Source organism: Aphanomyces invadans (genome assembly GCF_000520115.1).
Source record: "Aphanomyces invadans strain NJM9701 unplaced genomic scaffold supercont1.1, whole genome shotgun sequence".
Lineage (NCBI taxonomy): Eukaryota > Oomycota > Saprolegniomycetes > Saprolegniales > Verrucalvaceae > Aphanomyces > Aphanomyces invadans.
Window position 1 is genome coordinate 1,866,516 of NW_008580146.1, and position 13,102 is coordinate 1,879,617.

At 54.6% G+C, this 13,102-nt stretch overlaps 6 protein-coding genes across 8 annotated transcripts; 1 reads left to right on the forward strand and 5 right to left on the reverse strand.

The window, feature by feature from the left end:
* Positions 1-185: 185 nt before the first annotated feature.
* Positions 186-3,321, reverse strand: H310_00575 (hypothetical protein). The gene is made up of 2 exons (XM_008863406.1): positions 2,217-3,321; positions 186-2,172 (listed from the first exon to the last, which is right to left on the reverse strand). Exons 1-2 carry the CDS (start codon positions 3,279-3,281, stop codon positions 343-345), a joined length of 2,895 nt encoding a protein of 964 aa, XP_008861628.1. The 5' UTR covers positions 3,282-3,321; the 3' UTR covers positions 186-342.
* Positions 3,322-3,432: 111 nt separating this feature from the next.
* On the reverse strand, positions 3,433-4,362 carry H310_00576 (hypothetical protein). The gene has a single exon (XM_008863407.1). The coding sequence runs from the start codon at positions 3,902-3,904 to the stop codon at positions 3,566-3,568; it is 339 nt and encodes a 112-aa protein (XP_008861629.1). The 5' UTR covers positions 3,905-4,362; the 3' UTR covers positions 3,433-3,565.
* Positions 4,363-4,804: 442 nt separating this feature from the next.
* On the reverse strand, positions 4,805-6,499 carry H310_00577 (hypothetical protein). The gene is made up of 3 exons (XM_008863408.1): positions 5,939-6,499; positions 5,457-5,893; positions 4,805-5,415 (listed from the first exon to the last, which is right to left on the reverse strand). The coding sequence occupies exons 1-3, from the start codon at positions 6,434-6,436 to the stop codon at positions 5,394-5,396; spliced, it is 957 nt and encodes a 318-aa protein (XP_008861630.1). The 5' UTR covers positions 6,437-6,499; the 3' UTR covers positions 4,805-5,393.
* Positions 6,500-6,969: 470 nt separating this feature from the next.
* On the reverse strand, positions 6,970-8,486 carry H310_00578 (hypothetical protein; the record flags this gene model as incomplete). The annotated part of the gene is made up of 7 exons (XM_008863409.1): positions 6,970-7,092; positions 7,140-7,349; positions 7,397-7,467; positions 7,516-7,593; positions 7,637-7,776; positions 7,832-8,005; positions 8,056-8,486. The coding sequence occupies 7 exons, from the start codon at positions 8,484-8,486 to the stop codon at positions 6,970-6,972; spliced, it is 1,227 nt and encodes a 408-aa protein (XP_008861631.1).
* A 223-nt stretch (positions 8,487-8,709) lies between these two features.
* H310_00579 (hypothetical protein) lies at positions 8,710-10,113 on the reverse strand. The gene is made up of 5 exons (XM_008863410.1): positions 9,848-10,113; positions 9,785-9,798; positions 9,323-9,734; positions 9,197-9,274; positions 8,710-9,146 (listed from the first exon to the last, which is right to left on the reverse strand). The coding sequence occupies exons 1-5, from the start codon at positions 10,092-10,094 to the stop codon at positions 8,740-8,742; spliced, it is 1,158 nt and encodes a 385-aa protein (XP_008861632.1). The 5' UTR covers positions 10,095-10,113; the 3' UTR covers positions 8,710-8,739.
* A 1,080-nt stretch (positions 10,114-11,193) lies between these two features.
* On the forward strand, positions 11,194-13,095 carry H310_00580 (hypothetical protein). Of its 3 annotated transcripts, XM_008863412.1 has the most exons (8): positions 11,194-11,569; positions 11,625-11,661; positions 11,709-11,882; positions 11,926-11,984; positions 12,031-12,163; positions 12,233-12,740; positions 12,802-12,877; positions 12,929-13,095. In XM_008863412.1, the coding sequence occupies exons 1-8, from the start codon at positions 11,204-11,206 to the stop codon at positions 12,974-12,976; spliced, it is 1,401 nt and encodes a 466-aa protein (XP_008861634.1). In that variant the 5' UTR covers positions 11,194-11,203; the 3' UTR covers positions 12,977-13,095. The 3 variants fall into 3 exon arrangements, with proteins under 3 accessions (XP_008861634.1, XP_008861635.1, XP_008861633.1); XM_008863413.1 differs by having other exon boundaries at positions 12,233-12,877; XM_008863411.1 differs by having other exon boundaries at positions 12,802-13,095.
* Positions 13,096-13,102: the final 7 nt, after the last annotated feature.

The following is a 13,102-nucleotide window of genomic DNA, read 5'->3' on the forward strand; positions in this document are numbered from 1 at the left end:
TGTGAAGCATGCTCGTCCGGCGACGACTGCATCAAGAAGCCCGACTCGGTCGAAGGCGTGCCTGTCTTGGAGAAGTCGCTCCCTCCGTCCGCTTTTACCACCACCGTGGTCCCTGCCACGACAACCACCGCAGCTCCCACCACGACTACCGCAGCTCCCACTACGACGGCGTTGAAGACGGTTGTCACGCATGCTGCCGGCGGCAACTCGGCATCTGCCGCTGCTCTCTCGAGCGTGCTCGCGGTCGCGTCGATTGCGGCGGCGTTGTATGTGTAGACATAAATCTTAACTAGTCCCAAACTTGTTCAAGGTTCGTGTCTGGAATGGCATGTATCGTCGTCGTTAGCGTTTGTTGGGGTGGTGAACGTAAGCCCAGTCGCCCGACTCGTCCCGTCGCTTGAGTTCGACGGTAGGCCAGTAGTGGTAATCTGTCTTTAGCGTCACGACCTTGGGCTTGGTGTTGAGCGAGATCGTCTTCATTCGGACACTGTCGCCGTTGCGCAGCCCTTCGACCACTCGAATGAATGCGTCCAGGGTCGGCGTCGGTTCGTTGTTGACTTGGACGATCCACATCGTGGCGCGGAGACCATACTTGTGTGCTGGGCTGCCGTAGCACCATCTCGAGCAGTACACGCCGCCGCCTTCTTCGGGCATGTACCCCAGACTCACGACGGCGTAATGCGGTTCCTGAATCACCAGCCCACACCACACAATGACGCGGCTCGTTCCGGTTCCAGACAACTCGAGCGTCTCGACGTCCAAAGTGAGCTCTTCGTGCTCACGAAGCACGACGACGCGCACCGTCGTCTTGCCCATGCACAGCTTTTCCACGTCAAAATCTTTGGCGACGACGACGCCATCGATGGACAGGAGAAGGTCGCCGCTCTGGAGTTGGGCATACGCGTTTGTGCCTGCTGCACATCGTTTAATTGCAAGGACTTGTCGCTTGTCATCGTAGCACTGCTCGAGCGTTCGAATCCAGTGCGGCGAAAGGCCGAGCCCAGCCCTGGCTTTCGACAGCGGGTACGCGTACAACTGAACCGGGAGAACAGCGACTGTCCGCGGGCTTTGACCCGCTTGAAAGGCTGCAACAACCTCGCGAACGACATCGGCCGCAATGCCTCGAAAGACTTCACGGCGACCGCTTTCATCTTGGTAGCTAAACGACAGCCACAGCGCCGTGACGAGACCAGCTGCGTCGACAAAGATGCCGCCGACGCTCTTGGTGATGCGGTCGAAATGGAGCACTTCCACGTTGCTGGCTTTGTATCGAGGCGGCTGAAAGTCGCGTAGGACGAGGCGATCAATCTTCGTCACTAATGACTTCATCGCCACCACCGTCCACGTGCTTGTGAGCCCAACAAAGTCGGCTTGATCTCCGACGTGGAGCACTTCGTTCGACAAGCGCGCACTCTCGAGGTGTGTTTCGCCCAGTAGCGCCGGGTTGTACTGGATGATGGCAAAGTTGTGAATCGGATGGACAAATCGAATCTTGGCCGAAATCTCAATTGACGCGGCAACCGTCACGACAACGTCCCCCAAGGCAATCGGGACTGTATTCTGGTCCACGAGGACAAGTCCTGCGGTGGAATCGATCACGATGCCGACGCCATTGTAGCTCGAGCTCGAGATGCCATCGATCATGTGGGGAATGTCGAACGCCACCATGACTAACGACGACAGGAGGCGCGTTAGCATATGCTTGTCGACCTCGGAGCCGGTCCCGGGCACACGGAGGGGTGCCGCTGGAAAGGCTGGAATGGCCGGTACGTCGGCGACGGGCGGCACGGGATACTCATGGCAATGCCACAGCCCATCCAAGTCGTTCCGAGTATAGAGTTGCATAGGAAACCACTGGCGATCGATGGTGAGGACCGCGCTGCGGACGCGGTGACGGTCGCGTGTGAGGAAATACCGCATGACTGTGCGGTGGCCATTCGGCATCTGCTGGATCGTCTCGATGAACGCGTCCAACGTCTCGGTTGGCTTGTTGTCCAGGGACACGATGATGCATGGCTGGGCAACGTGCGCCTTCATCAGCATGTGGCCGGCCTGCGCGAGGTACACGGCGCCGACTGCCAACGACGCGTTGCGCGCTTGTTGGTACGAGAGCGAATGGATAATGCAGCCGCCGACTTCGAGGAATCGGCTCGGTGTGATCGTATGCAAATCCTAGCCACAAGTTAGTCGCATGGAGCTCTGTAAGCTGAGAGTACCTGCACTCGGAGTTGCACAGTGAGCGGAGTGCCACCGCGCTGGACTTCGACGGCAATGTCCTTTCCAACGTTCGAGTCCAGAGTCTCCTCCAAGGCGAGGAAGGTCGTCTCATGTCTGCCTTCGATCCGGACGACGACGTCGCCTGGCTCGAGATGGCCAAAGCCCGGTCCCTTGGGGAGGACTTGGTCCACAGTTAGGAGCCCTGTTTCGTGTGGAAACCGCGTGCGGAATTCGGTTTCGACGTTAGCCGTGAGGCCGAGCTTCCGCACTTCGTCGTACGCGGCATGACGGAAAATGGTTTGCCACGTGCCGCGGGGAATACTCAGGCCATTCTGAATGCAGCGTAAGGCGCGCACGGCTCGATCTAGTGGAAGGTAGTAGGATGATGCCGCGCGCTTGGCACCTCCCGCGTTCAAGGCAATGGCCGACCCCTCGATGTTGAGCACGGGCGAGCCGCTAGACCCACCACTCGTGGACGACGCTGCTGCGTAATAGAACGTGTTGAAGTCATTGTACCCGTTGCTACCGTAGTTGGGGGCTTCTCGGTCCAGCTTAGCGAGAATACCAGGCAAGATGGACAGCTTTTCCCCAGCATCGTTGCCCACCACCCGGATTTCGACGCCGACTTTGGCACCGCTGGGATCGATAGGGATTTCGTGCAGTGCGAGGAATTTGACGCGCGATGGATCGAATCGATAAAAGCCAAAGTCGTGGACTGGGTCACGGTAGATGGGCACGAGGTCGACTTCTTCCTTGTTTACAAAGATCGCGTCTGCAACAACTGGCCCCGGCGTGACCACATGCCGGTTTGTCAAGATGAGTCCTCGCTTCTTGTCCACGACAAAACCAGTCGCAACAGAGAATGATGCGGCGTCCCCGTCAAACGCACGCACCGACATGAGTCGAATGATCACGATGGCAGGAATAGCTCCCTCAAGGGAAGCCAACCATCGCCCTCCTTCTGGAGTGGACGCCAAGACAGGTCCGGGCGCACTGTGCTCGGGTTGCTGGTCGTCGTCCTTGTCTTCGACTTCCTGCATCGGACCAATGTCCACCTCCTCCATTGCGATCGATTTTGGTCGTGGATGCACTTTTCCACCGCAGATGCACCGCTAAACCTGGTCGTGGGTGGGGGGGGTGGAAAAAGCATTGTAAAATGAAATCGAATTAAAATTTCACGCGTTGGTCGTAATTGACTTTGAAACAATAATATCACCATCATCATGTTTAGCTGTAACATTAAAAATTTATATGACCCCCCCCACCCCAAGCAGCAAGTAACTTGGTCGAGATCTTGTGCCATTCGACGAGAATTCAACGTGGACATGGAAGGCGACCGTCGTGGCCATCATGTGCACGGAGTGAAAATACGGCTGCGATCATGGAGCGGTGTCCTTTTGTACTGGGCAAATAATGGCAAGTCACGTTCATGAGGGTGGCCACGTGAAGTGCTACGGCAGTGCGAGCGCCAGTGGCTTTGTGTTTGAATTTTCAGTTTGGGCAAGACCTCCTCGATCAGGGGCCGTTGCCGGGGGCGGATCGATCGGGCACGGGGAAACACGAAGAACTGCTCACAAGCAGCTCCGTGCGCCGTGTCGTGGACGCTCGAGGGTGTGTTCAACGATGGAAGGCGCACGTTGAGGATGAAGAAGGGAGGTAAGGAAATATTTGACTCTTCATTTCGCATGACAAGCAGCACCCCCAGCACATGAATGGCATATTGCAGGTGGGGAATTCGACTGCACCGATGTCCTTCCAAGCAACGGGTTTGCGAAAACGAGTGTATGGAATGCTCCGAACGAAGGGCTACTGCGATGAGATTGCGCCACACAGCTCGTTCAAATAACGGCAATGGAAAGCGAAGGGTTGATGGAATCGGACATTGCGCATCCAGGCCAAAACAAAGATGGGGGAGGAGGACCCCATAAGCACCACGAAAACACCGCTATCATCTAAGAGCGAGATTGCGATCGTTCACCGATGGATCGGCCCACCTGTTGCAATGCTAGCGGTGTGTTCGTAGGTGCCGCCACGAGATTCTACGTGAGGTCATGGTGGCACCCCCTCCTCCCTGCCGCAAGAATTCGAGTGTCTCTGTAGGGGTGATGTCGGTGCTTCCCGCACAGAAACCTCGCGCTCCGTGCCAAGGAATTCGCTTGTTGCGTCGGAGAATCCGCAGCATCTGTGGAGCGAATGCACAAACGCACCGACCAATCACATCGCTGGAATGGCTTCGTGTCAACGTCTCACCAATCCGGATAAGACAGTTTATCCGGGAGGAACGCCCCGCGCGATTCGCGTGGCCGAGAATGTCGGGTGAGCCGGATAAAACGTTTTATCCGGACGTGGCCTGGGATGGTCGAAAGAACGTTCTTCATGAAACAGACCACATCGCGCGACTCGTTTCATGTGGGTATACAAATATCAAGTCTAATTTCGCTCGGCGAGGTACCCAATCCAAAGTGCAAGTTCAACGTCAACCCGACCCCCGCCCCGGCCTCCTTTTCGAGAATTTGAATGAAGGTTCCCGTGGCAGGGCGGAAATTCACTTGGTATTTGTATACCTACCACGTATTTTTAATGCAATCTGGTCGCTCCAACATTTACACCCCATTTGCAATTTCCAAGTTGGGAGTACACGTGGGCACAGGCGTTCAAGCGTGTTCTCACTCGACGTCCCCATCTTCCCACCCGTGCCACGACGTCCGCCGCCGCTATTTCCACAATTCCTGTCTACATGTGCCGCGTTCCCCGTATGTCTTCGTCCAAAGTAATGTCAATTCCGTCCCTCTGCCACCCTGGCAACGACCCTGTCGTATCGACAGTTCGCGGGCCCATGCACTCCCACGACCTCACGAAGCGTGACCTTTTCAAGAAAGTCACATCGGTACGCAAGGGCCTGCTGCACATTCAGCAATGCCACGACCATCACAACTGCGACAAGGCGTTGTGCAAGTCGACCAGGCGCCTCGTCGACCAATATCGTACCCACGCGTGCATTTCCCGTAGCAATAGTATCTCCAATAGCCCCAATAGTCCGTCGTTAGAAACCTCCACAAGCCCACACAAGTGTCAAGTGTGCATGCTGTGGACCTTAGTCACAGGCAACCCGAACATCATCGTGTAGGCCGAGTCCCGCCGTCCAGGCTTCCAAACACCCTTATTCTTAATTAAAACTACAACCCCAGCTCCACGAATCTAATGCAAGGTGAGAGTCGCTATCGCCTGCTTCGTCCTACCTTTGGTGTTGTTTCTCTGTGAGCGAAGTCATTGTCTCTTGGAAGGTCTTGTCGTCGTGGAAGTACAGCAACGCCTCTTGAAGGGCTTCGACCGTCACGTTGTATTTGGCCGCGATCCGCTCGGTGGTCGCTTGCGATGCGTCCAAGTAGAGCTTGGCGAGGCGCTGGCGCACCGCTGGATCTTGCAGGTCCGCGTTTTGTTGTTGCAACGACAAAACGATCGATTCCATGTCGCGCGTTAAAGTCGGAATCAAATCGTTCGCGATATGAACAACGACTTGGCGGGGAATTGGCGTGTCGGTCGGTTTCGGCCGACGTTGGGGACTCAAGCGTTGGCGAATGGGTTCACGGGATCCCGTGCATTCCCAACGCAACCTCCCGAGTTTTCGAATGTAGTCGCGGATAGCTTCTGCTTCGTCCTCGCGAAGCTTCAACTCCTGCGTCGATTACGTTAGATGCTGAAGGACTGGGCGGTAACGAACCCCCGACTCAATGCGGTTCATTGCGGCGGCCACTTGCTCTTTCGTAACGTAGTGGTTGCGAAAGACAGAGTCTTGCACTTGGCTGAGCAACGTCTCGAACGAATCGCTCATTTGAATCGCGCGCTGTTCAACACTCAATCGGTCCGCCTCATCCTTCGCATGCTCCAAGTCGATGTCGTGTGCTAAGGCTTCCATCAGTTTTTGGGCCAGAATTCGCATATTCGCGTCCACTTGTTCATACAACGCGATCACCTCCTCCACGCTCAACGGACGTCCCGAGTCGTCGCACAGCGTAGCTGCGGACACTCCGGCACTCATCAAGATGCAAGCTCCGGTGACCATCCATGGCAACTTAGACGTCGACCGAGCAGAATGTGCGGGGATTACAGATATCACGTGACTGCCACTGGTCGAATGGGGTGCATATCGATGAACCTTCCTCGCTGTGGAATGCATGCGAAGGCGTGCTTCAAGCGCTGGTAGAATGCGGCGGAACATATCGGTCAATGCTGCACCACGGACGCCGATAGGTTGGCCGCACAATGGCAAGCGAACTCTCCTCCATTCCAAATGGGAATATGGGTGGGTCCCCCCATCAATTCCCATGATTTCAGGACCCACCAGAAATTGAGGTGCATTCTTTCGCTTCCACATGTGCATCAGAGGCCAACATCCATTTATGACTTGAGCAACTGAATCGACGCTGGATACCAGATTCTGGCGCAAGCGGAGGGCAGGATGATTCGGCAGAAGTCGTGAAGCGCCCAATGTGTACTCTAGACCTTCTTCAGAGACTTGCGTAGGGTTATACCATGGCGTGGCACGTTGACGGAATGTCGGACGCGCAGTGGTGGATGTGGCACCCCAGCCGCATCGTGGAGGCTTTGTCCTGCGGGAGAAGCGCATGGCAAAGCCATGTCGACCTCTGATATTGATATATATCTATGCACGGATATGGTATCGTGGCCGCCGTGGCTGCATACTGCTACTATTGAACATCATCCAAGGGTCGAAGCTCTGCACGCTAAAGCTCATGCCAGTAGTTGGTCCAAGAAGCCGCGGAGGACGAGCTTCTCGCCTAACCGTACATTCACACAAGCCTCGTGCCATGGCTCCAATGTGGTTTTATGGTGTCGCAGCAGATCATAGTCGTCCTACCACGACGGTATGAAGAGAGGGGTGCCGACGAGCAATATGTCACCTCGGCAGTGGAAGGATATTTCGCGAGTCGCCTTTCGCACATATCTTTCACAAGGGCCTGCACGCGATGGGTATTCGAGTCCAGCCAAGGTACGGACGTTGGATGGCATTCTCGGTGGCGCAATTCATCGCTTGTGGCGACGTACAGCCGAAGCCAGTCCCAGTCGAGCTGATTTCTGGTCCCCGGCGCCGTCATGTGGATCGTGAAGGGCTAAATCGCATGCCATCAACCAAATTCGGAAGCTGCGAAGTGCCTACCCTCGCCTTTTCGAGAGGCCACCCCAACGCACGGAGCAATTGTAGTTTGATTGGTTTGGAGTCATCCGAGTCTAGTGGACAACAATTCATCCACCGATGACGGGCTCTGCAACACATACCTGGAAGGTCGAGAAAGGACACGTGCTCGTGCATCGAGACAGGGTCCAGCACGCGTGAGTGTTCAATTGATGCAAAGCCTGCGGTATAACCAGTGAGTTAGCCGCCAGGCCCTGTCGGAACACATGCCGTAATGCCGTAAGTATGTAGCAGGAGTGTGGTCTCCGTAATTGATGAAGAGCTGGTCCTTGGCAGCATGCGGGGTCGTAGTGCGAATCACAAACGAGTCATCCCTCTCCACGTAAGAGTGCTCGCAGGCCGACCTAACACGAATAGTCTGATGCTTCATGTGGCGACAGAGTCGTTGACACGATGTACGGGAGGTGGGAATGGTTGAACCACTCGAAGTATGGGATGAGTGTGAACGGCTGGGCATTGCCTGAGGTTGCGCGGGACATGAGCACCGACAGCGCCCACTGAAACTTGATGCTGCTCACGATCGGAGACATCGTGCCAAAGAGGTCGATGTGCATGGTGCGGTAAACTTGCCGTCTACGACATGGACAACGAGGTAGGACAACGAAGACTACCGTGCCACGTACGCGTTGATAATCGTGTCGCGGACTTCACAGTGCCGGAGCTCATCCAAACGGCGTTCGGACCAGTACATTGGCACGTCCAGCACAGGTGGCAGGGAGTTCAAGTATACGTCGGACGCATCGCCCATCACGATATGCGTGGCAAGCAAGACAGCATCCGCCATTCGTTGATTGTTGCCGCAATAACTGTCCACTCGGTCCACGAACGCTGGAGCTTGTTGTCGAGCTTCCGATCGTGCAGCGGCCGCAGAGTATTCGCGCCATACCTCCGACGACGCGACAAATACAACTTCGCCACTGTCGATCGGCTCGATGGCTTCAATACCAAGTCCCATGGATGGGTAGTGCTTTACCTGAATCTTCGGTGAAATGAAGCTGCCTTTCGCGCCGCGGATGATGCGAGCCAGCGACTGCACCGCGTGCCCCACCGCCATGCTGTCGAATCATTCAATATCCTAATTCCCTGGTGTAGATGATGGCACTGTCCTAATTAGCAATTGGCGCTTTGTGGCGGTGTCGCTCGGAGGCGTTCGGATTTGACCAGCGGTCCTTTGGCCTTCGCAATGCATCGGACCAAGGTAGCAACAGCGGCGGTGAGAGCAGTGCGTGTTCCGTCAGGACCTAGCCCTCTGACGGCAGCAACCATGCACGCACGACTGGGGGAGCAAACCCATAAAGAAGAAGAGTTTATTGGCCTGCTTTGGATTTCGACGGCACTGGCAATGGCACGTTCTCCTTGTCCATGAAGAACACAGATTTGACCATTTCGTACGTGGCAAACCCGGCAGCGTTGGACGGAAACGCCCGCAGCAGGCATGGCGTATACCCTCTCCACAAGCCCCGCCATCCTTGCTCACGTACAATAGCCTTGGCACATGCCATGAACCCTCCGTCAGGAATGTACGGTGACTTGGCAAACAGCGGGGCATGGCCTAACGGCTGCAGCTGCAAGCGAGACTTGATAACGTCTTGCGGATAGCTCACTGTCCAGCACACACAACCGGCAAACCCACCAGCCAGAAGCGTTGTCGCAGTCGAGGCTTTGTCATTCTCGCCATCCAATTGTGCTGAAAACACACGCTGGAGCAGTTCATCTACTCCACTGGATTCAGACACGTCAAGTTCGTTCTCAGTATGGTCGTACAAGTGCCGAATTGGCCAACGTAGCTCGGCACTTCACGGACCATGGTGGCCACGTGCCCCCGCCACAACCCGCGCATCCCTTCGAATCTTGGGTGATGCAGTGAAATTAAAAATGTTGCGGACGCACCATCGATTTGGATGATCTTTTTGACGCAATCGAGGGTGCCGTGGAATTTGATTTCATCTTTTGCCATGTGAATCGCTTCACCTTGGGCTTGCAAGTGGCACTTGACCAACTCGACAGGGGTGACGACAATTGAGTTGACAAATCCAGCCCACGCTCCCGCCATCATGGCTTCGTGGTTCATGAGGACACCCGACGTGTCGTTCAAGCGACGGGTCAAAAGAACTGCCTTGGCGTGCTCGTACGCGCTGAACACGACGGCATTTACGAGCGGGACGGTCGTCATCGGTGACACCATTCCTTTGTACAAGCCCCAGAACCCTTCCTTTTGCACGGTTTGCATCACACAATCCATAGGCCCTTTGAACGGCGCGGACGGGCAATTCATCTGCAGACGGACCTTGACAGTGTCAAACTACAAGAATGGTCAGACACAATCGACAAGAAAACGGAGATCATGCGTACGGGGTGGCCAACCACTACGACAAAAAACATCATGAGCAAGGACAACGGCAAGGCATCTCGAACCTGTGGATGATACACCGGCGCATGACCCTGCAATGAAGTCACGGAGGGGTGAGAGCTCCGCAGTGTCGTCGATCTCCTCGAACGATTCGACCTTTCTGTCGTCGTAGTAGTGATTATGCCGGGGACACCACACCAAGTGGTGATCGCCGTGCTCAGGATGTTCGCCGTGGTCGGATGCGTGGTGGTGAGGAAGGGCATCAGACGGCGCCGAGTGGGGTCGTGTGCAGGCCTGGGTGGAGTTCGACATCCCCTTGAAAATGGCGACTGCCAAACGCACAACCCGATAAGAAATCCCTACGGAAAGATTCGATAGGGATTTTCCATCCCCGCGAAGCATTGTGACTTGGGTACAAGTTGAAGTTGGGACTACATACAATCAAAATAATCTCACGCAATTTTCGCTCCAAAGGCTGGCATGATTCGATTGACCTCGTGAGCTCTACCCTCTTCCAACATTCACTGCTCTCGGCAACGTCTCGACGGCGTCGGGAGGAGGACCGCCAAGAAGGATGATGTGCCCATATCGTGCTCCGTCCTTCACGCCTCATGATGTCGCCTTCGAAGAAAGTGCCATTCAAGTTCTCACCATTTGAGCGGCGCTCACCAAGAATGGACTTCGCTGACTTCGTCCTTGCGTTGACGCCAGTTGGATAAGAAGTTCCAGCACAACTTATCTGGAGAGTTGAAGGCGGCGTGTACATGATACCCCATCACACACACTGTAGCTACGAATTGCTTTCTTCTGGATTGGCGAATTAACACTCGAACGCATAGAACTGAAGAGGACGTTGATTGTTGATTCGATTCTAATGGCGATACCCAACGGAATGTAAACTCTCCAGCGTAATGATCCAGAATCGATGCGATTGGTCAATTTCCGGAATACGGCATTTGATTGGCTAGTGCCAGGGACAGACACTCGACCATCAGATTTGAGGAATTGCATCAGCGGTGGTGACACTATCGATCCGCGCTGTGGACAACGCTACCAGCGCGGACACCCGGTCATTGCCGAACTCCTAGCGTGATTCTTCCCAATAAGAGCCGAAGGTAGATATCTGCATGTTGCGACGATGCGGCGAGCTCGATAGTGGCCCTCATGACGTTTTCGTCGTTGCTGCTCATTCAGCCGGAACATGTCATCAGCCAATCAGATCGATTCACCCATTTATCCGGAAATATGTCCGAGGACTCCAAAATCCAAGATTTACAGCTCGAACCTCAATGCATCATCGTCGAGAATTGATGTTCATAAAGTATAGAGGATTATACGGATAATATCACAGTACAGTACTGCTAACCGGTTTTATACCAATCCAAGGCAAATTCGATTTTGAATTCCTTGATCTCGGTGACATGAACAGCTTAGTCACCGACATCTTCACGCTGGCAGGGCGGTCTGTCGTCCTGTCGGCGGTGGCAGACGGCCTCAAGATCGACGTTCCCTCGAAACCAGTCAACAATGCACTCTTGAAATGGGAAGATGTTCTGGGTGCTACCAACAAGGACAAACCTGCTGGGGTGCTGTTGCACGCGCTCGTACGGGTCAACCACGGCAAGCGACAAGAGCGAACGATCGCTCTTCATGCTACCGCTGGTACTGACACACAAGAAGTCGAGCGTTGGATCCAAATCGTCACGTTCTTTGCTGATCCCACACGAGTCAAGACAGAAACGTTGCCAACGCTGGACCACGTATTGCAGCACCAACCCAAGAAGCGGGTACGATACGAGGTGCCAACCTGGTTCGTCATGTGCAGTTATGTGAACGTGGTAGAAATACTTGGTGATCATCAACCCTGCCTCTGGACAGAGTACGATGCGACGATGATGTTTAAGCCTCTGACGATAGAGCGTTTAGGCAAGGGTGTCAAGCTGTTCCAAAAAGTTGAAGCTTTCTTTGCGCATTCCAGCATCAACGTGACCAAATTGCTCACGGAGCGCTCGGGCCACGCAACAGAACTCGCGACTTCCATCGATCATACATTGTACGACGCGTTGGTCGTTGTCGGAGGAGACGGCGTCATTTACGAAGGTCAACAGTGCAAACTTGCCCTTCGAGTCTGATGTTGGTGTAGTCATACAAGGGCTGATGAAGCGTCCAGATTGGTCCGAAGTGATCCAGACCCCTCTGGCGGTGCTTCCCATGCAACTCCTCGAACTTGGTCAACAAACCAACGTAGATTCTCCCGGCTGGCGGCGGCAATGGGCTAGCAAAGTCCCTCACGGAAGCATCTGGTGAAAAGTACAGCTTTGAAACATGCGCGTATTTGGCCATCAAGGGCCAACCCCAGGCCTTGGACCTGGCCACAGCTCGTAAGTGTGTCGCCGTCCCTGCATCCTCCTCAGTGAAGTGATTTCACGAGCTTTCACCCAATGTCGTAGGTGGCAAATCGACCGAATCCTTCATCTTTCTGTCCCTTAGCTGGGCTTTCATGGCCGAGACGGACTTGGAATCGGAGAAGTTCCGGTTTGCAGGGTCACAACGCTTTACAATATCCGCGCTAAGCAAGATCATGTCGGGGAAAACCTGGTCGGGATCGTTTTCGTACCTCGAGCCTCCTGCGGATGAAGTGGTGCCAAAGTACTGGGATGATGTGGACGCAAAGGCCGGCGCCGCGCCAAAGTTGACGTTGCTTCCGCCGTCCGTGGAGGATCCTAAACCTGAGACGTGGAAAACGATTGAAGGCGACTTTAGCTTGTTTTGGGCCATGAATACTGCTTGGGCAGCCACAGACGGACTTGTGGCGCCATCGGCCGAATTGGACGACGGGTTCATGCACGTGGTCATCATGCCTGGGAGAGTGTCGAAGGCAGAGTACATGAGTGTGCTTTTGTCTATCGACAGCGGCGGTCACGTGGAGAAACCATCGGTGCAAGTGATCAAGACGAGGTACGACGAAATTCTCGTGCTGAGTCACATCTGCGACGTTGTTGACGACTTTGGATCCTAGAGCGTTCGAAGTCAAAGCTCCCATGTCTGATATCATGATGGTTGACGGGGAGCGCTTTGACGGAGGTTTCTGCCAGGTAAATTCACCCTCTACCGTCCCTTCTTCCTTCACATTCGACACGCTGCAGGTCGAAGTTCACCGCGGGATGGCGCGCGTTCTCGCTGTGCCTAAGTGAGGACGCAAGGACACGTTTTTATATTTTGAACGCATTTAAAAATGATCGTCATTTAATGCCATCAAAGTTGTGTGTTTTGGTGTACACTTAATGAAATCAAGTATAAATTTGTCAAGAACCAATTTC

Bases quoted from the DNA above. Each gene is read 5' to 3' on its own strand.
- H310_00576 (XM_008863407.1), bottom strand. From the start codon at position 3,904: ATGCGAAATGAAGAGTCAAATATTTCCTTACCTCCCTTCTTCATCCTC.
- H310_00577 (XM_008863408.1), bottom strand. From the start codon at position 6,436: ATGTTCCGCCGCATTCTACCAGCGCTTGAAGCACGCCTTCGCATGCAT. The intron at 5,894-5,938 runs GTTCGTTACCGC...TAATCGACGCAG, and splicing joins TGAACCGCATTGAGTCGGGG to GAGTTGAAGCTTCGCGAGGA. The intron at 5,416-5,456 runs GTAGGACGAAGC...ACCTTGCATTAG, and splicing joins ACAGAGAAACAACACCAAAG to ATTCGTGGAGCTGGGGTTGT.
- H310_00575 (XM_008863406.1), bottom strand. From the start codon at position 3,281: ATGGAGGAGGTGGACATTGGTCCGATGCAGGAAGTCGAAGACAAGGAC. The intron at 2,173-2,216 runs GTACTCTCAGCT...ACTTGTGGCTAG, and splicing joins CTGTGCAACTCCGAGTGCAG to GATTTGCATACGATCACACC.
- H310_00579 (XM_008863410.1), bottom strand. From the start codon at position 10,094: ATGTCGAACTCCACCCAGGCCTGCACACGACCCCACTCGGCGCCGTCT. The intron at 9,275-9,322 runs GTGCGTCCGCAA...CAAGATTCGAAG, and splicing joins AAAGATCATCCAAATCGATG to GGATGCGCGGGTTGTGGCGG. The intron at 9,147-9,196 runs GTACGACCATAC...CCAGTGGAGTAG, and splicing joins CGTTGGCCAATTCGGCACTT to ATGAACTGCTCCAGCGTGTG.
- H310_00580 (XM_008863411.1), top strand. From the start codon at position 11,204: ATGAACAGCTTAGTCACCGACATCTTCACGCTGGCAGGGCGGTCTGTC. The intron at 11,883-11,925 runs GTCAACAGTGCA...ATGTTGGTGTAG, and splicing joins AGACGGCGTCATTTACGAAG to TCATACAAGGGCTGATGAAG. The intron at 12,164-12,232 runs GTAAGTGTGTCG...CCAATGTCGTAG, and splicing joins CTTGGACCTGGCCACAGCTC to GTGGCAAATCGACCGAATCC.